Raw genomic sequence first — 27778 nt, 5'->3', positions numbered from 1 at the left:
GACCTGCGACTGAGACCAAGCTTTCTGACACTAGGTAGCACATTTCTCTCCAGAATGCCTTGATAGTCTTGAGATTTCATTGTACCCTGCACAGATTCAAGACACCCTGTGCCAGATGCAGCAAAGCAGCCCCAGAACATAACTGAGCCTCCTCCATGTTTCACAGTAGGGACAGTGTTCTTTTCTCGGTATGCTTCATTTTTGCGTCTCTGAACATAGAGCTGATGTGCCTTGCCTAAAAACTCCAGTTTTGTCTCATCTGTCCATACGACACTCTCCCAGAAGCTTTGTGGCTTGTCAATATGCATTTTGGCAAATTCCAGTTTCGCTTTTTTATGATTTGCTTTCAACAGTGGTGTCCTCCTTGGTCGTCTCCCATGAAGTCCACTTTGGCTCAAACAACGACGGATGGTGCGATCTGACAATGATGTACCTTGACCTTGGAGTTCACCTTTAATTTCTTTGGAGGTTGTTCTGGGCACTTTGGTTACCATTCTTATTATCCGTCTCTTCATTTTGTCATCAATTTTCCTCCTGCGGCCACGTCCAGGGAGGTTGGCTACAGTCCCATGGACCTTAAACTTTTGAATAATATGTGCAACTGTAGTCACAGGAACATCAAGCTGCTTGGAGATGGTCTTATAGCCTTTATCTTTTACATGCTTGTCTATAATTTTCTTTCTAATCTCCTGAGACAACTCTCTCCTTCGCTTCCTGTGGTCCACGTTCAGTGTGGTACACACCATGTCACCAAACAGCACAGTGACTACTTTTCACCCTTTAAATAGGCAGACTGACTGATTACAAGTTTGAAGACACCTGTGCTGCTAATTAGAGGACACACCTTAGTTTAACATTTCCCTATGGTCAAATTATTTTCAATCTTTTCTAGGGGTACCATCATTTTTGTTCCAGGCCTGTTTCATTAGTTTGTTTTTTAAAATGATTCTGTTGAACCACAATTCAAAAGCAATGTCTGATTTTCATTGGTTAATTTTCAGTAAATTTTTATTTATTACTTTGTCAGTTTCAAGTTATTTCAGTGACCATTGTGGGTTTTTCTTTCATTAACAGAGGGGTACCAACAATTTTGTCCACGTGTGTATATATATAAAAAAACACATGCTAGGCAGTGTAGAGCTCTAAAATTGAATTTTGAAATCTATCCTAAAGGGAGGCTAGATTGGGGTAATATGGAACTTGCCACTGAACACACTCGCACGCAAAATTACCTTGCAGCTTTTCCAGGGATACATGAGGCATCAGGGAATGAGTGTTGGGAGAAGGCGATTGGGGAGTTGGTGAGCTGGTCAGGTAGAGTCGGGCAGGTGGTGTACCGGGGATAGACACTCCGACCAGAGAAGCCAGAGAGAGACCTGGGGCCCGACAGCTCACAGGGGGGCTCGGAGGAAGGGGCAGCGTGGAGGCTGTCCAGAGACTCATATCTGGAAGGGAGGACAAGTAGAAGCGTTCTGACTGCCTCTCTTAATAACGGGTTACTTAATCTAGTAGTTAAGATATTTGACTCCTGGTTGAACGGTTTTGTGATTAATCACCAATGTCCGCAGCCTACCTGTATGCATCCCCCCGTACCAACTAGCAGGTTCAACCCTGAGAGGGACTACAGCCCTACATCTAGAGAGACTATAACACTATCTCCTGGTGGAACCAAAACCCCACCTCCTCAATGGGACCAGAACATTAGCCCTGACAGACCAGAACCCCACCTCCCAATGGGACCAGAACCCCACCTCCCGATGGGACCAGATCACTATCCCTGACGGGAGCAGAGCCATACCTCCTGAGGGTTCCACCAGTGTAGAGAGGCTCTTTGAGGGAGCTGGCCCTGCGCTGGCGAATCCAGCTGCTGTCGGTCAGCAGCTGAGTCCTCTTCTTCATCTCCTCAAGGATCTGCTGCCTGTTCTGCTCCTCCTTTGACGCAGTCGGCACCTTCCCCTTCTTCTGCTCCCCGGGGCCTGTCAATCACACGGCCAGGGGGAGGGGTTATGCCCTCGACTAAACAGCGTGATGGACGATCGCAGTAATGAGGCGAGACCTCTGACCTTTGGTCTGCCTGTGGTGAGAAGCCAGCGTCGGGGTGGACTTTGACATCCCACTTTAAAAAGCAAAACACAACATTTACCATTAAGTAAATTACTTAAGGGTATTAAAAAAACACTTAACCTGTTCCCAGATTGATCAATGAGCTGACAGTAGGTAACAAGATTTTGTAAGCATCCAGCAGATTTTCATTGTATGCTGTTCTGCTGCTGGGAAATGTGCTTTCAAGTTGAAAATGCAGGTAGGACATCTTGCTCATCAATGATGCCACTCATTGTTACCGAGCTAATGGAGACGTACCGGTGTGCTGAATAGAGCTGGGTAAATCCACCAGAACCCGTCGGCCTGAACCTCAACAGCAGAACCAAGCAGGAGAACCAGAGGAGAACCACAGGAAGTAAACAGATCCAGAGGAACCGAGGAGAAGCAGATCAGAACGAGAGCAGCCCAAAGAACCAGCAACACACAAGCACAGCAGTTATTTTTCCCACCGGGAAAGTATAGAAACAACACAGAAGTAAAAGGATAATAAACTGACAAGGTTGAACCACCAATGCTGTACATGTGATCAGACTTCGAAGAGCCGACGTGAAATCAATTAAATAGGTCAAAATCCACAGTTTAGGTTTTCGTGCAATAGGAAAAAATTATGAGAAATCAGGCAAATAAACATGCAACAGCAAACATCGCTCACTAAAGGAATTAATATTTGATCATGGCACCCATGGCACTCCTGAAATCGTTGGGTCAGGTCTGAACTCCACGTGCTCTGGGTTCACACTGAGCAGAGTGATGCAGAAAGAATAAAAAATAACTGGTGTATTTACAAGTCAGGCTCAGCCCGCTTATCCTTCTCCGCTTCTAGACCGCGAGGCTTCGACCCAGTCTCTGTACCAAGGGGTCTAAAAGCAGACAGGTCTGTCGGGGTCGGGGGTCTGACAGGAGCAGGGTCCGAGGACTGGACACCGGCATATCCCGTCCCCTTGTTCTGGTGTCTGACAGAACCATCAGCTTCCCAGTGAGGAGCTTGTCTCTGGACGACAGGTCTGGTTAGGCTGGTGGGCATGACAACACCAGGATTACCCAGCCAGTACGGCCTCTCCTGTGAAACACATGTTAACATCATGTTGAATGTGGGTGAACTGAGCACCGCCGTCTCTGTTAAAGGGTTGTGGTTAGCATTGGCGCAGGTATTATAGTAGTAGTGTGCAGACGTCTGTCCCCCTCGGCTCCTCCCCCGTCCCCTCCTGAGCGCTCTGCCATTCAGCCTGCATCCGCTTCTGGTCCCGCTGGTAGCGCTCCTGATGCAAAACAAACACACCCTCGTCAACAGGACTCAAAAAGACAGTCTCGTCAAGACAAACACACCATTGCAACAATAGACACAATTAAAACACACATTTGTCAACAACAAAACAATCAAAATAGACAACCAGACACACAAAAGAAACGCACCCGTGTCAGCAAGGAGGCACAGAAATAATTACAAACATCAATAGACGTGACTTCTGTTAATAACTACATTTAAATAAAACGAATGCTAAAGTCATATTAAAACTATTAAACAGTGGTATCGGTACACCTGCAGTGCCCCTCTCTGACCTGTAGATGGCGCTCCTGCTCATCCTGCCAGCGCTCCTGCCGTTTGCGTTCTTCTTCGTGGTCCCAGGACCAGTTTGAGGCAGACGGTTTCAGAGACGGAACTTGAAGCTGGACACGCACACAATAAAGCATGGACACACAGTACCCCACACCAAAGACCACGCGCACACACACACACACACACACACACACACACCTTGATCATGACATTGATTTGGCAGTTTTACAAAGACTGAAATCAGTCTTGGAACAATCATAACATACAATAATTTCAGCAACCTCAACAAATCTAAAGGGGATCTGTCAGCAAACAAATGAGCACAGACGAGATGAGCACAAGGGTAGTTAAGCCTCAAGTTTAGGTATTAGGTTACTGGTATTACCAGTTGACTTGAAAATACACTTCAAAGATTTAGTCCCAGTTTAATTAAAATGCACACTAGATGTGCCAGGTGTTAGAGCCATATGGTTTCCCAGCAAGGTATATAATTCCTCCCGCTAAGAGTCGCTCATTCAAAACAATAGGCAAATTACAAAGTACTCTGTCCTAAACAAAAATATAACTGGAATGTGAATAAATCTGAGGCATCTCACGTTTCAAAGTTTTCCCAATTAAGTAAAATCGTTGTTTAGTACTGTATCCAACTAACTCTACAACAGTGAAAAGTAGGTAAAGAACTGGGTTGCCAAAGTAGTAGTAGTAGTGTGGGTGTAGGCGTTATTCAGACAATATCAGTGAGCGAGTAAGACAAATATGTGTTGCATGCTGCTCTAAAATAAAATACGATTAGACCAATTTTAAAACAATTGCCAAAATATGAGAAACCTCATCGATCACAGATGGCATTGTTCTCTTGGATGGATATTTTTTTTAAAGTTAGGAACACTGGCTACGGATTTCTCTGGGTTTGACCAAGGTATTTGGATAATAAAGTAGACAAAACACACACACACACACACTAGCTATTTTTAGATATATTAAAGCGGCTCAAGAACATAATTCAAATATCCAATCAATGGTACTGTACAGTCATTGCAATTTACTTCATGTTTAAACCTCCATTAGTGGTTTATTGGAAATGGTTTAGAAAGTCACACCATTTGTAAAGGCTTTCTCTAAAAACCTTTTTACAACAAAGACCATTCAGTGAAATTCTACAGCAAAAAACACCTTTAGTTTGTTACTTACGTCAGATATGGCTGATTCAGTACCCCCTTAAAAAGTGGGAACAAACAGATCAGTGTTACGACAATGATGATTAGCACAATATGGACGCCAATATTTCACATCTTCACCCTAATCAAAGACCATGCAGCAAAGCAATGCACAGAAGTGTGCAGTGAAACAAGCTTTTATCATCGTTGTAAAATTACACAAGATCACAGCAAACATCCCATGCAGGGGGCTTTGTTAGGCTGCGTAGAACAGTGGCTGAGCTGTGCTGGCGTTAAATTATTCAGCACCACAACAACAGCACACAAACGAAAATATACAAAAAAAAAAAAAAACTTGCCACAGAGATAAACCCAGGAGCTGTAGCCAGCAGTTCCTGATGGAGGGGAGGCAATGTATTAAGAAGGTGATACTTTGGTTCTGCCATGGTGACCCATTCCCAGCCGCAATTTGTGAAACTGCACTCCCTTCCCCAACTCTAGGAACGTAGGGAGACGTCATGTAATTAACATGACACCTGCCTACGTTATTTAAATTAAGTCCCACTTATTTTGGTTCTCTTATGACTTCCTCCCCAACTAGCATATTTGTTATGGCTGTAATTGATAAATATAAGTCATCATTTTCTTCCAGCAAGCAGAAAAATACTGCTTACAACAGACTTTGCAATTCAACTTCAAAACTGTAGATTTGCAGATTTTTTCCCCAAGCAAGAAATGTGGCATTCAGTAAAAGCCTTGAAAGCTGCAGAGAGCTTAAGCCAATAAGCTGCAAAGAGCCCTTCATAGTATTTTTACCTTTCACATCAAAAAACTCTGCTCTCCGCCTCTTATTTCTCAGTACAATTCGTTCAAGTTCTACACAAACAGGAGGGGGTTGAGTTTAGGGGAGAGCTCAGCAACATGATTTAATTCAGATAACCAGCTCAAAGAGAAACTGATCTAGGATCCTAATGTCAACACATCTAGTTACCTTTGCTACTGGCGGTCTTTCCTGGCTCCTCAAATTCTCCGTTGCTGGTTTGGATGCCCAACCCCTGAGGTGACAAGGAGAACATTTTCATTATTACACTATTTGGTTTACACGTTTACTCATTTTATTTCCAATATTATAATCCCATCCTGAATAGAGCGCCTGTGATGGTTACAATTCAGGCTCAATGAAGTTGGTAAAGTTAGTGGAGTGAATCTGAAAGAGATGTTGCCCAGCTGCCTCTCACCTGGGCGTGTAGGTCAGGGTCAGTGGGCACGGTCATGATGTCTTTGTGGGTGTGGTTTTCAGGACAGCCTGTGAACATGGGAAGATCAGCACAGATTTAGGGTCTTCTTAGTCCCAGCTACACCGGCGCTGCTACAGTCTTTTGGCAGCAGCTGTCAGCAGACAGTACAGCTGTCACAAACAATTGGCCGACCCACTGGTACCTGCCCAACCCTGGGTAGAAACTGGGTAAAAATGTTGTAATAAAATAACAAAATGCTTAAATGGGAACCATCAAGCTAGACTATTTTCATATTCAGAGTACTGCTTATAAACGCTGTTAAAAAATAAATAATATGTGCTGCACATGCATGAAGCATTACACTTTTCTTCTAGAAAACAGCCAAGTGTGACGGTTCGCGTTAAGGGATCACATTAGAGATGGAGATGTTACGGTAAGGTCTAGAGGTGAGGTCGAAGGCCAGGGTTAGTATCTGAGGAAAACAGCACATGGGATATTTCCTCAGGAAGTCTTCATCGTTGCAACCATCTAGACCAGGGTTATTCAACTAAAATAGAAAGAGGTCCAGTTACTTGAAGCAACAGTCCGGAAGATCATAAGGTCTAACTGTTTAGTGTGATATATATTTAAGTAGCCTAGTAAGTGTGTTAACCCAAAATCCAAGCCACTCTGTGGGAACACTCATGAGCATGTTGTTGGGCAGCGAATGTATGGCTCAGGATCCTGTTAGACTGGTCATATTGGTCTCTGAGAGTACTTTGTGATCTCAATTCAGATTTGAGTGGGTATTTGTTTAAAACCTTTGTTCTTTTTCATAATGGTGTGTCACATTGGCACTTTTTACTATCCTTGTCTGCATCTCTCCCTTTCTCCGTCTCACTCGTCTGCATCTCTCCCTTTCTCCGTCTCACTCGTCTGCATCTCTCCCTTTCTCCGTCTCACTCGTCTGTATCTCGCCCTTTGTTTTCTCTAACTGTATCGCTATCTTTCTTTTTCTTTCTGCCATCTTTTCATGTGTAACTTGCCTCTAACTCTTATCTGTCTTCACTGAGTTGCAATGTTTACCGCCTGGAATACAAATTGAATTTTCTGAGTAGTATCACGTGGGATGGCTTGACTCGCATGCAATTGGTCTGTGCGTTTCCTAAACCACTACTGTAAAGACTACGGAAGCTGCGCTGGGTCAAATAGAAGAGCCCCACCAGGTTTTATACTATAACTCGCTGTAGGTCCGGGTCCGTATGGAAAGGCTTCTGGGTCCAGACCGCCTGTTAGTGATCTCTACTTCAGACCTACTAGTTTCACACAGCCGTTTTCCTGCTCTGAAGATTAGCTTACATTTGATAAAAGTCCTCTGCCACACTGAACACTATGAAATGAATTGAATCTTTTTGGAATTTGAACATCAAGTGTCATCATTGACTGTATATGGCTTTGACTTCCCAAGATTACCCAAAGTGGGAGGGAGAACCTCAGGTTGGGAAGCCCTGTCCCCATGGATGGCCATTGAACGCCCTTGGTTAGTTAGTTAGGCCTTTAAGTTCCCTAGGGAACATAGGCCATCGATGAAACCCCTCCATCCTCTTCGGTCTTGTGCCTTCCGATCCAGTTGTTGTCATGTCAGCCCTTTCTTGAACGCCCTTGCTTCATGTTAAACAGCCGGGATGGTCTTGTCACTGGCTCATCAGGAACAGTTTGTTTGGATAAAGATAGCTGTAATGGGATATTCTATTTTCACATTCTGTTTCACTAAATGCAATTGTTGGAATGTGCCTGTTCAGTGAACATTTACATTTAGGGAATTTAGCCCCGACACTTATCCAAAGCGACTTACAATAAGTGCATTTGTTACAATAAGTACATTTGTAAGAAGTGAAACAATATATCGCTGTCGGTACAGTAAAGATGTTCATAGAACCAAGTGCAAGTATTACAATCGCTAGGCTAACCCATTCCCCGTGTAAAGCAATGATAGCAGCTACTGTAGATGCTACACAATTAAGTACCTTGAATAAGTGGTATTAATTGTGAACCCCTTCGGGGATGTGTTTAAAAGCTCTAACTGAACGTAAGGGGACACGCCAGGGTTCCAACTGATAGGGGACGGCCGCAACCCCCTTTATGCCATCCTGAGGATCAATCGATAGATTTCCATCTGGTTGACCAATTCTTTAGTTTTATTGGTGGGGCACAGCTGCCCTCAGCATCCTGACAAAACTGTATAAGAGGTCCATGCTTTCACCAATGCATCGGACTTCAGTTTGCGGACCTCTTGGAGGGATGCAGGGAGGACTCCCATCTGGGAGCCTATATGACCCTTATTGTTATAAATACCTAGTTTATAGAGAAATGATTTACGTGGTCCGAAATTCATACCTCATAGCCTTCTCAGCCAACCCTTCTCAGCTAACCGACACATTTACAGAAATGTTTCCAAGCGTTAGGGCTAGGGCTGAATGATTAAGAAAAATAAAGTGTTTGTCTAATGTTACACAGTGTAACCATTCAGAAGGTCGGAATCAGAAAAACTGGGACACGTGGTTTACATGTACACGCACAACTCTACGCTGGAGCAGTAGATAAAGAAAATCTTGTAAGACATCTTGTGAAAATGCAACGACAACAACTTTGAATTATGTGGTAGAGCCACAGATTTGTTTATATTTCTGCACTTCAGTTTATGTGATTTGTTGCAGTTACTGACTTGAGATCAGCAAGTTTCGTAGTTATTCTTCTTTTACAATTCAATAGATAAATAAATATGTAATAATATAAATTAATTTAATCTTAACACTTTGGACTGGCCTACAGAAAAAGCAGTTTATATGTTGACTGTATCCAATGTTGTGTTGGCCATACTTTAGAATGTGAAGGAGTAAAACATTTATAAAACAATTTGCATAATAAATCCCAATATTGGTCTCCAAAATATATACCGCAATTCGATCATTTTCCTAAATCGTTAGTTCGGTCCTTGTCAATAAAGGAGAACCTCAGCAGGACAAATGAACCAGCAACCCTCAACTCGTCAACCTCCAAATTCACCAGATCAGCTCACTGATGTGACTTCAAATCTGCTAATCTTGCAGGATCGCAATGGTCCGGGCCAGGTTGTGCAAGGCCCAACCCAAAAATGCTCAATAACGTAAAAAAATCATTGGACAAAAGCGTCTGCTAAATGCCTTAACAGAAGGGTTGAGACTCTTATTTCAAGCATTAACCGCCTCCGATACAGCAACCATACTTTCAGTTTGAAACAATTCGGTGCAAATTTGAATTCTATGCATTTCAGTTCGAGTCAGTGTTATTTTTATGCCTATATTTTTTTGATTTAGGGATACAGAATGCCATTTAGTATAAATGATTCACCTAAATGAGAACTTGATAATTAATGCAATTTCAGTTACCACAATAGTGCTGTTTTGCTTTAATAAAAAAACAAATTGAGGTATACAACAAATTAAATCAAGCAATCAAAAAATAAAAGATAACTACGTTTTTTTAATTGTGTATTTATAAACGCGAAGTTCCGGGCTCCTAGCTTGGAAGCGCAGATTTGCTGCATCGCAGTTGAGCATATAGCCCTTTGTTTTTTGAAAGGTGGGAACTAGAACGGTAGAAGATTAGTTCCTACTAAATGTTAAGTGACTCGGCGATTCGCAGCATTTTGAATCGATTATCTGACACATACATGTTACGTACTGATCTGTTGGGGCTACGCCGACGGATGAATCATAAACATAGTAGATATCCGTTCACATGAGCCGTGTGTGATCTGTCCATGGCCTTACTCTGGTTGCTATAGCGACTGACGTCCATTGTGAGGCTGCCGGACTGCAGGGCTGACATCATAGTGCTCTCCCATTGGCTGGAGCTCAGCTGCTCCACCTTGGCTCCGCCTAATGTGGTGATGACATCACCCACGCACAGCTGGCAAAGCTCAGCAGGGCTGCCTAAAGTATTAAGACCAGACAATATGACATGAAGAACCCTGCTTATTATTTGAGATACATACATTTTATTGGCCACAAAGTGGAATCTTGCTTTCAGGCTCACAAGACAAATAAAACATGACATATAAACAGGTAAAGGATAAAAAAAAACTGTGGGATGCATTGTTAAATGCAATAACTGTGCATTAAAAAAGGAGTGAGTTCACTATTTTGCATTCAAGGAGCCCTCGTCTAGCATGATCCCTGAGTGTAGGGTAACATTGATCCAATGCTTTTTCTGCAACCATTTCTTTCAGGAGAACACAGGAAGCATGATTCCAGAGTGTAGGGTAACATTGATCCAATGCTTGTTCTGCAACCATTTCTTTCAGGAGAACACAGGACGCATGATTCCAGAGTGTAGGGTAACATTGATCCAATGCTTGTTCACAGACCATACACCATAAACTTCCAATTTTGAAAATCTCAATATTTAGCATTTTTTCAAACGCTCGCAAGCTCGCCCATTTGACTAGCATTGTAAACCAGTTACCATGCTAGACAATCCGTGGGTCTTGGGTCCAAAATAGTGAAAATGCCTTTGGATTTGATCGATGCTGTATTAATAATCTTGCCTTGGTCAATGGTCAAAAGAAACCACACTGTATGGCAGGATAACTTCCTTCCACTTTGCTGACTTTTTACCTTCTCCATGAAACTAAAGCCCCCAACACATACATAAAAGTGCATTAATAAACCTTTCAGAGTCTGAGATAATGACCTCATGATGTTAGCAATGATCTTCTCTTCTCCTTATTTGCTCAACTAGTCCAGCTGTGTTTCAGAAAGCCCACCGCAGACATTCTGAACGAGTCCCCAGTACTGAAATAGCATATCCAATTGCCCGGTTCAGGACGATAAGAATGAAACCAAATTCCACTTCAACTGAATCCACAGTATAATAGGTAGTAAGTGGAGTTTCTAAGCTGGTCTAACAGATGTGACTCTAGCTAAATTCCATCTGAATCCCCAGTGTAACAGGTAGCTAGTGGAGTCTCTTACCTGGTTGAACCGAAGTGACTCTGGCTCCGTTCCAACTGAATCCCCAGTGTAACAGGTAGTTAGTGGAGTCTCCTACCTGGTTGAACCGAAGTGACTCTGGCTCCATTCCAACTGAATCCCCAGTGTAACAGGTAGTTAGTGGAGTCTCTTACCTGGTTGAAAAGACGTGACTCTGGCTCCATTCCAACTGAATCCCCAGTCTAACAGGTATTTGGTAGTCTCTTACCTGGTTGAAAAGACGTGACTCTTGCTCTCCGGTATAACAGGTAGTTGGTGGAGTCCCTCACCTTGTTGAACAGAGGTGACTCTGGCTCCAGTGGCGCTCCAGTCTGTCTGGAAACCGAAGTCATCCACACTGTTGGGTGTCAGGCTCAGACTCACCCTCATCCGCTTCTGTGGAAGCCACACACACGGCAAAGCAGACACCCTGAGATTCTAGGTGTCCTGCTTTCTGTTGGAAACTAGAGACTGTGGGATGCGCTACGGGAGCACAGCGAAGAATCAATACATCCACTCAACAACTCACTTTAGTCACTCCACAATATTTTTAAGATGCACATTTATCATCCATTTACTTCATCTGTAAATCAGTACGAAGTTTGCCCTGAAGAGTTCCAATTCACAGTTGCGCCAACATTGGCTGTGTGATGCTTTTCATCTACATTTTATATAAAGTCAATTCAGACTTACTTCATGAAATCATGTAGTGGAATTGAATGACTACACAAACCTGGGGTGCGGCGTGAATGGGTGGAGGAGGCAGGTGTGTTTGGGAAAGGGTTGTAAAGGGTGGGTGAGTGCAGTAGGGAAGACCATTGGTATGTCCACCCTCTTCCTCTTCACGTTCCTTCTCTGCCTGGTTCTCCACCTCCTGTTTCTCTGCGGCTTGGCGGGGAGCCCTAATGAGGGAGGTCGCGACCTGACGGTTCAGGATGGGCTGGAGAGCTTGCATGTCACCGCTCAGCGGGAGGGTCTTGTAGTCACTTTCCTGCAGGGAGGGGGGGGGGGGGGGGAGAGAGAGAAAGAAAGACAGACATCGACAGAGACCAAGCGAAATCCTTGAATTATGATCACTTTAATTGCATGGAGGCTACTCATCGTCTTGAGTCTAAATTATTTTGGGAAAAGATTGTTCTGGGCCCCTTCTGCAATATTACTTAAGCCTCATTACCAAATTACTATAGCAATATTTTTCCATGTAATGCCTAACATTTATTTTAAGAATCCAGCAATCCGTCAATACGGTTTAGTTGAAATACCTCCATAGCTGGACAGATCCAAATTGCAGAGTACGTAACTATAACATAATAACGGATGAATAACTTCTAATCAAAATGTGGAATATCTCGGGCCAGCAGAGTGGAAGCAGAGGAGCCCGACATGTGATGGAGCGGTCAGGTAGCAGTGGTCTCTACCTTCCAGCCTCCATGCATTATGGATGGAAAGACGAGCCGCTAGTGGTAACACAAGAAAGCTAGCATGTAGAGTGTGAACAAAAACAGGAAATGATCAGTGACAAGTGCTGTTTACACAAAATACTAAATAACCACCTCCGTTTCCATGAACCGACTTGCCTGCTCTCGTGATGACAGAAAGTCATATGACCACCCTTTTACGAACCCATAGAACTGTCTTACTAGATGACATGACAGCATCCTCAACATCATATACAGTCCACTCTCATATCATTTCATTAGAATCTAACTATTCTCCAGAGAACTTTAAAATTAACTCAAAAACAACTACTATAAAGTTTACTATAAAGTAAAGTTTCCCATCAAAGCACACTAGAAAGAAAAAAAACCCTCCTTGATCTAGATATTGAGCATCTTCCCCTTGCATCATCTTCATCCTATTAAAACCCTCCAGATACAATTTGATTAGGAGAAACAGGAACTATATAAACTACCTCTCACTTCAGGCATTGTTCCAGCGTCTTTCAAGATTGCCAGAATAAAGCATCTCCTCAAGAAACCGATCCTTGACACCACCGACATCCAGAACTACAGACGGTATCTCTTCTTTTATTTCTCTCTAGAACACTGTAACGTGCCATCTCTAACCAACCGTCTTATCTCTCTCACAACATCCTGCTTGACCCTCACCAGTCAGGCTTCAAGAAGGCACCCTCCACGGAGACGGCTCTCCTCGTGGTGACTGAGTCACTCCATGCTGCCAGAGCCTCGTCCCACTCATCGGTTCTCATACTCCTCAACCTGTCCGCATCATATGACACCCTGAACAACCAGATCCTCCTCGCCACTCTCGCCAAACTGGGCATCGCTGAATCTGCCCTATCCTGGTTCACATCCTACCTGACGAATCGCACCAATCAGGTCACCTTGTCCAAACCTTGCACGCTTGACACTGGTGTCCCTCAAGGCTCTGCACTGGGGCTGTATATCACTGCTGCATACGTGTAATGGGTTAGCCTAACGATTGTTAGTACTTGCACTTGGTTCTATGAACATCTTTCCTGTACCGACAGCGATATATTCTTTCACTTCTTATGACAAATGTACTCATTTTAAGTCGCTTTGGATAAAAGCGTCTGCTAAATGCCCTAAATGTAAATGTATTTCTCCTCCGTGGCAGCTGGCCACAAACCAATGTCTGAAATGAAACAGATGTCACTCAACTCTGCTTGAGACCCACTAGTCAGCGGTTCTCAAAACATACTGGCCCCTTCAACATTTTGTACTGGTCCTCACTCAAAATTGGAATTATGTTGTCATAAATAATCATTAATCTAAAAATAATCATAAAACCAAAGGCTTTTTTTTGTTAACATGTTTAAAATCATGTTAACCACAAGACTATTTCAATTGTTTTATGAAAATGCATATATATTTATATGGATTATATATTTTCCCCTGATTATCTCTCCGATCGGGAGACTGCGTTTAACGTTTCACTGGCCTGATGAACACTGAACTCACTGTGCTGAGCAGTGAGGACTTCCTGGAGGGCCTGGTACTGAAGGGGCGGGCCGTGAGGACGTTTGATAGGCGTGCCGAGCCTTCAGAACGGCGGTACCCTCGAGGGAGGCTGGCCGAGCCCGACCAGGACATAGAGTTGTACCTGAAAACCCAGGAAGAGGAGGGGTATGCAGGTCACTAGTTGAGATTAACTGGTAACATAATTATTGTTAGAGGACAGAATAATGTTGTTGGTTTGATCCACTAAAGGTTATACATTCCCGAAAGGAACTTTGATCACTGTAATAGGGTACTGGGTTGGATCCTTGAAGGGGAACCAATTAGTAACACAGGAGCACTTTACGAAGCCAAGGTGAAAGAAAATACCCAGGATTGTAAAAAATAACAGGACAAATTCACGAACATTGGAAACCTATATCAAATTAACCTCTTTTTTTTGTCCTCTAACTGAAGCACATCTAACTGGTGACCCTCTAACTTTAACAGCAGCAGCTCCAATTTGATTGTTTGCTTCGATTTTATTCGGCTTATCTGAGACGTGTTCAGGTGAGACATATTTTTAGTTTATTAGTTATGAAGCCTTTTGACATTCATTGCCGATTCCCGAAGTCGCATTAGAGCAATCATCTTGTCAGAAATTTATCACAAAAAAGATTTTAGGCTTCCGTTTTGTTGGGAATTCCTTTCAACTTGTGTAAAAGGTAAACATGGCCTGTTATTGCTTGCATTAAAGTATTTATATCTGTAAATAGGGGGATAGTGTAATGACTAGGGAGTACAACTGTCAAAGTACAGACAGCTTTCCCCCCCAAAAAAACAACAAAATGTACTTTTTTTTGGTTGATATTTGTAGCCCACAACATTTGATTAAACAACAAAAACTGATAATTGCCTTCCCCTTAAAACCTAAAGTCAAGTAGTTAATGTGCTGTTCTTTCCCCTCAATACCTGTAGAGGAAGCTGTGGTGCGTTGGCCCGTTCACCAGACCTCCCGCCTCCTCCCCGGCTCCAGGCCCGGCAGTTTTCAGAGAGTAGTGGTTCTGCTGGGTCACGTCTCTCCGCTGGGGGAACGGCCCGTGATGGAGGCTTGTGACTTTGCGGCCCGTGACCTGCGGTGAGGTGGGTGTACGGTCGACCGTGCCAATGCCCAGATACGGGACCGGCCCCATGGTGGTTCTACGGCCCCTCCCTACGGTGTGTCCAGCAGTGGGACTAGGCTGGAGCTCGATGAGGGTCTGGGAGGTGTAGGGACTGCAGGTGGAGGGGGTGGTAGCGGTGGAGGAGGCCAGTGAGGCAGCAGGGACCTCCTCTCCAAGCAGGGGCCGGTGAGAGGCGGGCATGGCTCCAGACAGGGGCTTTACACACAAATAAACCTATTTCTAAAGATTCTAGTACGTTATGAGGCGTTGATCATTCAAATCAAGCCAACCAACATGTGTGGATCGGCTGTAACATGCAACATCTAACAAGCCAGGTACTCTGCAGAAAATTCACTGTTGAGAACTCCTATGGTTACAAATTATTAAAGAATATATGCTAGAGATGAACCATCAAGTTCCAACCAACTGGGCCAGCAAAACCCCCAACACATAAAAGACCAATTAAAGCAGTCCCCATCCGCAGCCTCAGATGACACTTTACAACATTTTGATCATTTTCATAGAGACTGCAGATGGAAATGAGCACAAAACAATAATCAGGTACAATGCAATAATGGGGTACCTGGTTCTGGACGGGGCTACATGAGGAGGATGCGTTGTTGGGCCAGGGGTCTCTGAGCAGGGTCTCGACTGTGTTACTCCGAGAGAGGGCTGGGCGAGAGGCTTTGGATGAATGGGAGGAGGTGGGGCCGGGAACAGAGTGGGACAGCTGGTCTCTGAGGAGCGAGGAGGAAAGAGGAGCCGGGGAGATAGAGGTGAGGAGGGGATGGAGGAGAGGGCAGACGGGGGGGTTGAGTCCTGTATCTAGTTACATATCAGCTTGTTGGACATTCTTAGCTCATATCCAAATGTCTTTGCATTGATTATTTCAGCGGGTTGAATCATTGAATATACAACTGATTCCAACATCGTACTTTACTACTACTAATCAATTCAACTTCCCAGAAGTGTTTAGATACATATACATTTTTTATTTATTTAGTTTCAGATGTCCCTTTGAGTACCCGTTTGCCGTTTTATTCTGTCCAACGGTCGCCCTAGTCCCCCTGGTCTTCTCGTTGACTTCATGGTTGCGTTCCTCGACCTTCCTGTGGAGGTCAGAATTGGTGCTCCTACGTCTGTTCTTCCACTTTGTCAAATCCTTAAACCACAAACAAAAGAAACATTAAAATAAATATATTACTGTGTATATAAAGAGGAATCGAACATTAGAAACACGTGAAAACTTCCTGAAGTGGACCAAGTAGAGCCACTTTCCACCGACTTGTCTGAGCGCATCAGAACTGCATCGGGATCAGCAGGGAAAATATGACTGCATTGTTCTGGACACAATCTACTAATGATATTGATTTGTGTGATCATGGTTACTTTTTTACCAACATTTTTTGTGATGCTTCCGTGATAACAAGTCAATTATTATTTTATCCATTGTAATGGTATTCATTAATACATTTAACAAGACGGCAAGTCTTCGACAGTCGAAGCAAACAAAATCAAATAACCATCACAACCAGTCAACCCAACCACTCCTAGGCTCAAAATAGGCTCCATGTTCATACGAGGAGAGTGCTTGTGTTGTAGATTTTGCCTTTTGTTTATCTACTAATGCTGGCGGACCACACTTTCGTGCTTAGCCAACCCATAGACAGCACCATTTCTGCTGTGGTGATTTTGGCGCATGGTTCCTCTTAACACTGAAAGCAAAGTTGCAACTTCACTAGTTCAGTGACTGCCCTGACCGGTGTTTGTTGTAGTGACACCAAGATACCACTAGGAGGAACATTGTACTGCACTGCAGCAATAGTCTGGTCAACTCTTGCCGGCTTTTGAAAAAAATAAGATTAGGTTCAGCTATTTCTCTTCACTGTTCATATCTTTGCAACAAACGTATGAACGTATACAAGTATGATTAAACTCAGATTACATGTTTACAACTTGAAATTAATACGGGTTATCCTGCTTAATAGCAAATCAAAATAGTTAATACATACATACATTTGGTATTGGGCATAATGCTTAGTTAGTTGCATAGAAACAAGTGTCATTTATTTTTGCCTACTAATAAAATTAAAAAGGCCAACGCTTTTTGATAACATGTAAGCTTGCTTTATTAGTAGCCTACACATATGCCAATGATGAGATATCCAGGCTTTAAAATTAATGTAGGCTATAAGGAAGTACATTACATACAAACTGTACGTTTAACTAAACATGTATTATGCCAGCAGTTAGACCTAAAGTATGGAAAGGGTGATTCTGGCAGGTCTAGGAATAAGTTCTGAAATAAAATTAAGTATTTTATAAAACATACTTCGTAATAACAAATGTTATTTTGGTCCGGGTACATTTGAAATAAATTTTAGTCTGCTTTAGATTTCGTTATTAGTCTTAAAGTAAACCTGCACCCTTGCGACACTTGCTGGAGAAAAGGTAAACTGCGGCCTTGCGGCTACAGCAGGGGTCATGTTTATAGCGTTTGAATTTTCACCTTGTTGGCGTGTCAGATGTGCTCCCAAGGCGGTTCTAAGGCCCTATCTTGCACCCAGCGCAATTGACTTTCTACACCGATGCATGTATCTTTGCTAGTTTGCACCCGGCGTAAAGCTGATTATCCCCCACAGCAAACTCGCGCCACAACAATTGCGCCCTGAGAGGCGTGTCGGCGAAAAGCAGAGGGGCGTGTTCCGGCGCAAATGATACATGGTGCTGTTTTACTGATCGATAAAGCAATTACGCCACTGAGCGGCGCAGACCTCGTCTAAATGCCCTAGCGGATAGCGCAGTTGGTGTTGCGATTTTGAAGTGCCTAGGCAGATCGAACCTGTTACATAAGCTCACACACACGTAGGGCAATACACAGGAAAACATGCAAACAACTAGCCTCATTTAAATATTATGTCAATAAGGGACATCATAATGTCCATAATTGTTCCTAACTGCAGAAACAATGTTTAACTGCACATTAGAAACTATGCAGTTTCTAATATGTGTGAAACTGCATAGAAATAGCATGTGCATTGTGGAAAAAAATAAATCCATAGGGGCTGCATAAATGAACACTGTAGTAGGCTATGCCATGCGTTAAAATAATAATAACAATAATAAACTCGAGCAAAGTATATCCCATATATAAAAGTATATGGGATATAGTATATCCCGTATAGCCTTCCAAAATAAAATCTCGTTTTAGGGTAAATTATATCGTTGGCTAAATTATTTGGGAAAGAACAGCTGATACAGCAGTAATAAGTTGTACTTTTAAATCAATGCATCTGCAAACATTGATGAGTATTTGATGGTGAGAAAACATAGTTTTACCACGAGTGAGTGTTTAAAAGAATGAATGAATGTGCACCTGTTTAAACATACGCAAACTAAACCCGTAACGCATAATACAGTCCATGGCAATGTATATTAACGGGGGGACATATGCACATTATGAACACAAGTCGATAACGATAATGTTTATGTACGGTTGTTAATTAGACAGGCCACCATGTGGCGCTGTTTACTGCGATTTTAATATTGTGTCCCTTGTGCGCCACCGTAGTTCACGTGTGTGCGCCAACGTAGTTCGTGTGGGTGCCATCTTGTTTCGTGTTTGACCCTCATGGATACAAGATACAAGGCTATATTGAAGACTTTCCACTGTTGGGGAATAAATTGCCAAGCGTCTCCCACAATCCCGAACAACTGTGTCCCGCGGTCCTTCTCTACCCATCACACCAAACACAACGCAGAGTCCAGGGTCATAGAGAGAGAGCGGGACATTTGGGTTACATTTACAATACTGGTAACAACTGATGTTTGTTTATATACTGCCGCATATCATTAACTAGACCCACAGTTGCGGCCACAGGACCGCAACTGTGGGTTTTATCATATACGTGTTAAGTTCTCTTTGCCGAAATGTATACGACGACTCAGAGTTTCTGAAGTTGTAGAAGAAAACACTATTCCATGTGTGAATTACGCCATATTATTTGGCCATAAACTGACCCATTTGGAAAATGGGTCAAAATATCCACTTGTCTCGTTCAAATGCGCTCATGGCTCTTAAAGGGGATGGGAGATGGCACCCTCATAGGTTTATTGCCAAAACACACCTACGGGTATTCAGACCAACCCATTTTAGATTTGTGTGGGGCACACAAGTAATTTATCCGCCGGTATAATAGCAACAGCGCCAGAGATCCGCCCACAAACTACTGGCGTTCGCGCTTCTCACTAGCGTTTCAGACCATTAAAATAGGGGCACTAGTGTTAAATGTCTCAATTACACAACATTTAACAGTACACAAACCGATATTCTGCACATCGAGTACAATGTTCGATGATCAAAACGGTTCAGTGTACTACTCATTCAGGAGGCACCGTGAACTATATCTACAGTCACTGTTCCAGCACCACGAACAATAACAAATGTATAACTTGTACTAAAGCTATGCAGCACTCAGTCACCACACCCCCTCCTCATTAAATGCCTTTCCTTCACCCTCAATGTTAAGTTGTTTAATTTTACATGACTTAAAAAGGTAATGGTTGGAATGAAAGCGGCCGCACCTCCTGCCATTTCTCCTCGCTCTCCTTGGACCTGGCACCGTTCGGAGGGCGACTTGGCCTGCTGACGTCAGGACCACCCAAAACCTCCCCATCCTCCTGGTAGCCCGGGGACTCCATGGGGATGTCGGTTGTGGATTTGCTCCTGGGGGACGTGACGGAGGACAGGGGGAATAAAGGTTCAAGATGGGTGCTATAGAAAATACTTATGTTTGCTGACATTTCAAAATATGGTTTAAGAGCTATATGTGAGGTAAAATAATGAGAAATAGGTGAGATAGTATAGTCTATTCCATTGGTGCACTATGAACACAAAGATCTGAAGGTCATTCCAAAAAAGGTTTTTTCAAATAGATTAATTTCCAAGTAATTACATTTTAAACTGATCAAATATATTAAAATGTTGACATTCCTTCAATAGAGAAAAACGTAATTTGCCAGCAAAAACTCAAAAGCAGTATAATTTGTCAATACTCATAAGATTTAGTGTAATAATACATATATTACTGTAAGCAACAAAAGGGAGGGGTGTGCAAATCTTGCCAGATAGCATCAGCTATAGAGCATTAAATTACATTGCAGGCAAATCATGTTGAAGCTTTGCAAACCAGCAGTCTAGGTACTCACAATTTCACAAAAGCCTGCATTGCATGAGGTCACTAAGGCCGATGCATTGTAGAAACAAAATAGCAAAGGTAGAATTTATTGCCATCGAATCCAATTATCAGTGACGTAAACGCCAAACCACACACAAAGCAAGCTTTACATCCATGGCACCCAATTCCTGAGCATGACAGAGCTCGCTTTAAAAAGCAGATGACATCAAGCCACTCATGGCTGGAGCTCTGATGAGAAGTTTGGGATATATTGGTCATTATGATGTAGATACATTCTTAGACCCCAGCTTAAAAACCCATTCAATTGCTGAGTGTAACTGTCAGTCAAGTGGTATTTTAATAAGACAAATCTTATAGCAGATCGGTTCTACATTGGGGACAGGATTCATTTTAGCCCAGTCACCGTCTATTTATTTGACGTCTTCGTAATCACATAATTACAAGTCATTGTTCCTAGAAGGGGCTATGGAAACAACCTTCATTTAAATGTGATCATGCAGCTTTACTGTGCAAGCTTCAGCCAAGCAAGCAAAGAAGAGAATTAAAAAATGGAGGTAAATAAGTAAATATCTTGATCTTTTGAAATACAGTGGCATAATTTTAGGCAACTATGCTAAAGCTGAATAAAACGAGGAATAAAAAAAAATCATCTTTTGGAAATTGATCTTAATGCCTTAAACAAATGAGGAAAAATCCAATTTATAGACAGGACACCAATTTTCTTTGTGAATGAATAATGTATCTTAAATAAATAGATGTTCTATTTATTTAAAATACAGGGTGCATAAGTATAGACACTATGTTAAATTCCCATAGAGGCAGGCAGGGTCTATCATGAGCTAATAGGCTAACAGAAAAAATAAAACCATGCCAATCTCTAGTTATGGTGAAGGGTATGTGATGATGTGGGGCTACTTTAATTCCAAAGGCTAAGGGAACTTAATCTGGCCTTTAATAATAAAAAATCTGTCTGCCTCTGTTGGAATTTAACATAGAGGCGTCTATACTTATGCACCCTGTATTTTAATGGAGAACATGGATTTTTCCTCATTTGTTTAATTAAGGCATCAATTTTCAAAAGATGATTTTTTATTCCTCTGTTTAGTCAACCTTAGCATGGGTGCCTAAACGTATGCCTACCACTGTAAAGAACTGATGTCCACATCTTCCAGGAGGGTTTAACGGTTAGCCTCAGTTTGTAAAAGCAAGTCAAGCTAGCGCTGAATGAAGCCAACTACTCTCTGCTGTGATTGTCATGGGAAATAAACAAACCAGAACTTACCAAATCCATCCAGGGTTGACCTGAGGCGGTCGACCCGGACGGAGCTGAATCTGAGAGACTCTGGAGAATCAGGATAAATATCAGTCTATTTCATTATATTACCCTCCTGTTCTTGCTGTGACAAACATTTCCTGTCTGAGGTATATAAAGAATAATATATCTGAGTACACGTCAATGTTTCGAGATTGATTAAGGAATAAATTCATAACAAAAAAAAAAAAATGTTTTGATGAAGATAGTACATGTGCCCAAATGGATTGGTGTAAACATTTAAAAGTTGTGGCACCGAAAACGTACATCTATGCCACACTGGTTGACATTAAGTCAGTCAAGGGTTTGTGGTTTAAATGTCCAAATCATTAGGATAATAAAGCCACATACAACCCATAACTTTACAACCTTTGATTGCACTGTTCCTCTTCAACAGAGCAATTAAATGCAAAACTCCAGACCAAACCTCTAAATGAAAGCATCCTTCTGTTATTGCCACATAATATCTCACTGGAGATAAATAAAGATTGAGAGTCATAAAATTAATCAGCTGAGGTATGACATCAGTAGCACAACAAGAAAGCTTATTATTTTTTTTAGGAGAAGGAAAACGCTTGCTATCTTCAGCTTTCTGTGATAGGGCTGATTAACCCATAAGTGAAGAGATGTCCTTTTTTGACAGGTGAGGCGTAGGAGCCTGGCGAGAGGAACCCTGTAGAAAGCAGATAGAGGTTTGACAATTTATATTGGTGTTGGGAGACTAGACAGCCGCTTACCTTATGTTTTATGGATGATGGATGCTTTTAAAATCCTTTTTTTTTAAAGATAGCACTGTTTTTTCTACAAATGCTATCACACCTCGAAAACACACCATTAGGTCACCACAAAATCTGTTTACATCTGACTACAGGCACAAACTACATATTAGGTGCCAAAGAAAAGGTCAGGAGAAGCATTAACCAGGGGGAAAGAACGGAACGATGCATGACTGAAAAATAATTTCGTTTTATTTGGTTTGTTAACTAATTTGTGCACTTTAGGCATTATTAGGGTTTGACAGCCTTTCTAAACTTCAGGACTAACCAGCTTCATGTTAGTCCTGTGTTAAATCATTCAAAGAAAATCCGATAAGTAGTAGAATTATACTCGAAACGCGACTGTATATGCTTTTATGGAGGCAGAATCAAGCATTATACCTGGGCAAAATAAACATTTAATCCAAGAACAATGCCAGGATTGCGTCATCATTTAACCAAACACAGAAGAATGTTCATTAGTCATGTGGAAATAATACTCAAGCAGAGGAAGGCATCGACTCATGAGTTTTATTCACTATAATAAACTTGGTAAGGATGTTTGAACAAAACCAAGAATACAACTTTTAGCCTGAGCTTCACTGTGCAGTATTGTTACCAAGTAGCACAAACGAGGAACAAACTCAAACCACCTGGTAAAGGTCTGCGCGTCTGTTTTCTTGCATTAAAGAACAGGTTGGCATCCTTAGTTAATGTGTGGGGAAAAACAATTTCTTGTCTTCTTCATGCATTTCTTTGGTCAATTTACAAATTATGTCAAATTGTATTTGAATGGACAGCAACACCAGAGTCCACATCCTCTCAGAGGCGGACGGCCCGCTGGCCCATCAGCATCCCAGCGAGCATCCTGCGGTACCAGGTTCTCTTCTCTGACCCCCTGAGGATCCGCTTTACTCGCACCTCCTCCTCCGGCGTCCAGAACTGTGGCAGGAATCGGTCGTGGTCGCGTCTGGACGAGGTCTGGTGCAGGTGCTGGTGCAGCCGTCGGGTGTACAGGTCGTCTAACAGGGGGTCTGCTTCATTCTCCTCCTCAGACGAGTCCTCTTGCACCTCCTCGCAGGGCCATCTCAGAAAGAGCTGCTCCCCGACTGCGTGATTGCTGCTGAAGGGTGTGGGGGGGGCAACACAGTGGTCGCCAATGCGTTGGTTGCATTTGTCGGCTCAGACCGATTAGGGAAGCCCAACAAAGAGCAGCGTGTTGCCGCTGTCATCACCAGCCAAAGCCTTTTGTTTGGTAGATGGTAGCTGGGGTTAGGCCGCCGTGTGTTCCACACTGGGATTCTTCACAGCGATTGCAGCCCGGCGTGTTAGAAGTGTGCATGGTCTCTCTTGGGTGTTAGGAGCAGTTACAGCAGATCAGCTGAATGGAAGAACCAAACGTGGAGACTTCCCAGATGAGAGCGCGTACATGCACCAAAGCAGGTCGTTGTTCGTGCAAGTCGAATATGGAAAGATTCCGCTATTTCCGCATGCCTGTGCTCAGCAAAGATTTGCATCCATTGCGTCTTTGCAGTGACATTGTATGCAATCAGTTTTTTGGATTCGCGGATAAAATGAAAAGTATAGAATTCAGGTTTAACTGACTACTGCGGACAAAAATAATCTAGTACACGAGTACAGATTTGGACTGAATATATGAAAAAAATTTTTTTGCTTATAAGCCATTTAGCCATTAAGTAGGCAAATTGCATTTGAGCCACACAGCATCGTCGGCAGGAAAATGTCACTAGAAGCTCAGCTTTTAGTACATTTTTTAACGAAAAGTTAGATGGTGCCCCAACACATTTTATAGTAAGCAATATCAAATTACATGATCAAATAAAGTTTGATTGTGAAAAAATAACTAATGCATCAACCAGACACTTTATATGCCTTGGATTCACCCACACACACAGTTGTTTCTTTGTGGAGTCATGTATTGTTGTTAAGAGTCTGAATAAATATAGTTAGTTTCAGCCAGCTAAAGTATGCGTGAAGTTCCCCAGTTTGTTTGACAAAACCTAAATGAAAGAAATGCTGTACAAACAGTCACGGTAGGCTCTCTCATGGCAGGCGTGTACCTACCTAGGCATGTACTCGCGAGTACCTACCTATGCGTGTAATAGTTTACCTAGGCGTGAACGCACTTCCTACCTGGTGTGTGCGGTTAATAGTCCATACCTGGTGAGTAAGCCTTGTTTGTTCTCCTCACATTCCTTCTTCCTGCGAAGCAGCGCTGGGGCGACGCAACCCCTCTCCCTGGGTAGGGGGTAGGCTCCCTCTACTGGGGGGACAGACCCCCTCTCCTGCTGCCGGGCTGAGTCCTTCTGGGCTGACATACTGAACAGCTGGTCAGCCTCCACGTCACTGCCACAGCCTGGACACCGAGAGACGAGGGTGTCAACAAACCACTGACCATCCGAGGCAGAGCACAGAAGCACAGATGAAGCAGTTGGATAAATCAAAGTCCTGGTTGAATAAAGTGTGGTTTTAAGGTTTGACGCAAATACAGAAAAAAATATATATTTTGTCCACAGGACTCTTTTTGATATGCGACGTTCACACAGACCAAAACATTAACGTGACACAACTTGGACGGCATGACCAACCACGATGTAGCGCCGAGCCTCGAGGCAATACCTTCTTTGGCTAACTTGATCCTCCTATGGCTCGTGGTCGTGGAAATGCAACAAAATGATAGGGCTACGGCCCATCATCCCTGTAAATAAGTCTCAAGGCTCAACGCTCTCAACCATGTGAAGGTAAAGATCAGCAAGGGTAAGACCTGGGAGGATTACCGTTAACGAGAAAGGACAGAAAAACTCAAAAATAAAAACGAGGGGTGAAGATATAAACCAGTGCAGGATGGGAATCTGGAAGTGAGAGCCTTTTAAAAAGGAGAGCTTTCACAGCTCAGTCTCTCTCTACCACAACAATCTACCACCCCTGTGTGGAACGTGGGTCACACCTCTCACTTGCGCATGGCGACCAAAGCGACGGTATGCGCAGGCTTCAGTGAAATTCTATGTGTTCTTACCACACTAGGAGTTATGAGGTAAACAAAATCTGGTCGATGTAACTGGGCAACAAAGGGATGTGCACTAATTAAAAAATTATATATTGAGGGACACGAAAGGGTGTTGACTTGGAACCTGTGCTCACTATAAAGTGTATTGGCTACATCATTACGGGTTCAGCTACAAGAAAACGAGTTTAGGAGGTGTTCACCTTCACTTCTTTGGTGGGCGCTGCGGTGGTCCAGATAATTCCCAGTCTCAACCGAGTCATCCCTGCGGTAAGCCGGTCTGACGTAATACAGGTTCTCCTTTTCCGGGTCGCCGTAGCCCCCGTCTCTGGGGCAAAGGCCGCTGCCTTCCTCTAGGGCCTGCACGGGAGGAGGAAACACATTGGACTTGTGGTTTTTATGCAAAGAACTCCTGAGCGTGCCCGGCGCGATACCCCTCAAATGTGTGGCCCCCCCTCAATGACTTACCACATGTGTTTAAGAGATGAGCCCTGTAATTCATTCTCTCTCTCTCTCTCTCTCTCTCTCTCTCTCTCTCTCTCTCTCTCTCTCTCTCTCTCTCTCTCTCTCTCTCTCTCTCTCTCTCTCTCTCTCTCTCTCTCTCTCTCTCTCTCTCTCTCTCTCTCTCTCTCTCTCTCTCTCTCTCTCTCTCTCTCTCTCTCTCTCTCTCTCTCTCTCTCTCTCTCTCTCTCTCTCTCTCGACCGAAAGAGGCCAGATATATTTATATATGTGAATAACGTTTGGTTTAACTGTAACACTATTTACCTTATCTACTTACCCTTAAAAGGCTGTATCAGCGATTCTAGGCCGAAACATAAATGATCACATTCATCTGCTCTTTTCTCACAATCCGCTAGCTGCCCGCCCCATAAGCAGGCCGTCAAAAAACGCGTCTCTGTAGGCAGCCTATGCGCCGAGATCGTACATAGAAACAAAAACCAACCACTCAAACCTAAATAAATAGTATTCCAACCAATCACCGACTATGGGTGGGGTTTGTGGGGTTTTATGCTGCGTTCATGATAGTTTTTACTGGATGCACGAAACACGGAAGGGAGGGGCGAGCTGGCTGTTTTTTTGGGATCTCGCTTCAAATACCAACAGAAGTGACGTCACCCAACATCGCTGATACAACCTTTAATATCTAAGTGAGCTGAGAACTATACTGATGTCATTGACTACAGAGAGATAACGGTATCAGTGGTCACGGGTCAGCCAAGGGCCTGCTTTGATCCCCCGTATAGGAGGTGTTTATGAATGACAAAAGGGACAGGGCCCGGAACAGGGCCCCCCTGTTGACTCCGTTTCTCTCTACCATAATTCCAACCATTTGGCAGAAAAGCCTCCATTCTTTTCCACCATAGACTCAGGTTATCAAAGCACTTTAAGGAGGAGAAAACCATAGATCTTGTCATAATTGTATTTATTTGGTTGTGGAATGTGTGGGGCTGACGGCTGATTAAGCAGCCTCAACTGGCCCAGGTCAGACTGATTGGACTCGGTGGCTGGCCGAGGCTGCACACCAGTTGCGCTTTGACTAATCAATGGGCTAAGGTTAAACCAGCCATCACCACACACCCACACACTCAAGGAGATCTCCTGCATGGCTGCATGAATATCCGCCTCATGTATCATTGCCAATCAAACTCTACAATAAACCGGTTTCCAACACCTCCGCCCTGTGTCCTTGTGTCTCGAGGAGCCCAAGAAAAACTTATTAGATGGTGTTATTACACTCAGGTCTTGCATGTATTTGGGCTTTTAAAAGAACTGTGGACAATTTTGTGGCATCAAGTTAACAGATATTCACTTTCAAAAGACATCTGTGGAAAGGGAAGGCTAGGGATTCAGTTGAATTTGCAACATCCCAGCTACATGCCACACAATCTTACACATTGCACTTTTATAATTAATAACATCAAATGACAAATATACAAAATGGATAGTGATAGGCGCTGAAAATAAATACTGAAAACACAGAATGCCTTATTTTGTAGACATGAAAACGTTGACTTCTGGCCAGAGAACATGAGATAGCCATACAGTTAGGCTGGTCCAACTAGGTCAAAGGTCAGGGTCCAAGCCTGCTATACCTTAGACAGCGTCAGGCCCAGCAGGCCCTCGAAGGCCTTGAAGTTGAGCTGTGGGCCGCAGTAGAAGGGCTCAAGCTGGGCCCGGCGACCCAGCCAGTACACTGTGATCAGAACCTAGGAGAACAGTATAGACACGCCTTCATGGAATGGATTATTTATTTTAACACAATCTATAGAAAAAACATGTTTACCATTAATCATTCGTAATTCAGCACGTTTCTAAGTTACGTACTACTTTTTCAGCTAAATGTAAACAAGTAGATGGG

General features: G+C 43.1%; 1 protein-coding gene across 3 annotated transcripts in view; it reads right to left on the bottom strand.

Moving 5' to 3' along the window:
- The window catches only part of LOC307076099 (LIM domain only protein 7-like), a 44986-nt gene that overhangs the window by 1458 nt on the left and 15750 nt on the right, over positions 1 to 27778 (bottom strand). For 2 of the 3 annotated variants that reach the window (XM_079736971.1, XM_079736973.1), the window contains exons 6-28: positions 27513 to 27626; positions 25622 to 25778; positions 24575 to 24770; positions 21609 to 21668; positions 19713 to 19854; positions 16154 to 16290; positions 15712 to 15865; positions 14938 to 15344; positions 13990 to 14131; positions 11781 to 12038; positions 11338 to 11443; positions 9848 to 10009; positions 6057 to 6124; positions 5810 to 5873; positions 5635 to 5694; positions 4853 to 4878; positions 3664 to 3771; positions 3276 to 3362; positions 2889 to 3163; positions 2362 to 2412; positions 2064 to 2116; positions 1799 to 1976; positions 1233 to 1445 (exon numbers count right to left, since the gene is read on the bottom strand). In XM_079736971.1, coding sequence (XP_079593097.1) covers positions 1233 to 1445; positions 1799 to 1976; positions 2064 to 2116; positions 2362 to 2412; positions 2889 to 3163; positions 3276 to 3362; positions 3664 to 3771; positions 4853 to 4878; positions 5635 to 5694; positions 5810 to 5873; positions 6057 to 6124; positions 9848 to 10009; positions 11338 to 11443; positions 11781 to 12038; positions 13990 to 14131; positions 14938 to 15344; positions 15712 to 15865; positions 16154 to 16290; positions 19713 to 19854; positions 21609 to 21668; positions 24575 to 24770; positions 25622 to 25778; positions 27513 to 27626 — 3218 coding nt within the window. The remainder of the gene's footprint in view (positions 1 to 1232; positions 1446 to 1798; positions 1977 to 2063; positions 2117 to 2361; positions 2413 to 2888; positions 3164 to 3275; positions 3363 to 3663; positions 3772 to 4852; positions 4879 to 5634; positions 5695 to 5809; positions 5874 to 6056; positions 6125 to 9847; positions 10010 to 11337; positions 11444 to 11780; positions 12039 to 13989; positions 14132 to 14937; positions 15345 to 15711; positions 15866 to 16153; positions 16291 to 19712; positions 19855 to 21608; positions 21669 to 24574; positions 24771 to 25621; positions 25779 to 27512; positions 27627 to 27778) is intronic. The other variant, XM_079736972.1, reaches the window with a different exon arrangement.

This window comes from Pollachius pollachius, assembly GCF_949987615.1.
Source record: "Pollachius pollachius genome assembly, chromosome: 5".
NCBI classification, from domain to species: Eukaryota; Metazoa; Chordata; class Actinopteri; order Gadiformes; family Gadidae; genus Pollachius; species Pollachius pollachius.
Note: the sequence above shows the minus strand (reverse complement) of the source record. Positions and strands in the feature narration are given on the sequence as shown.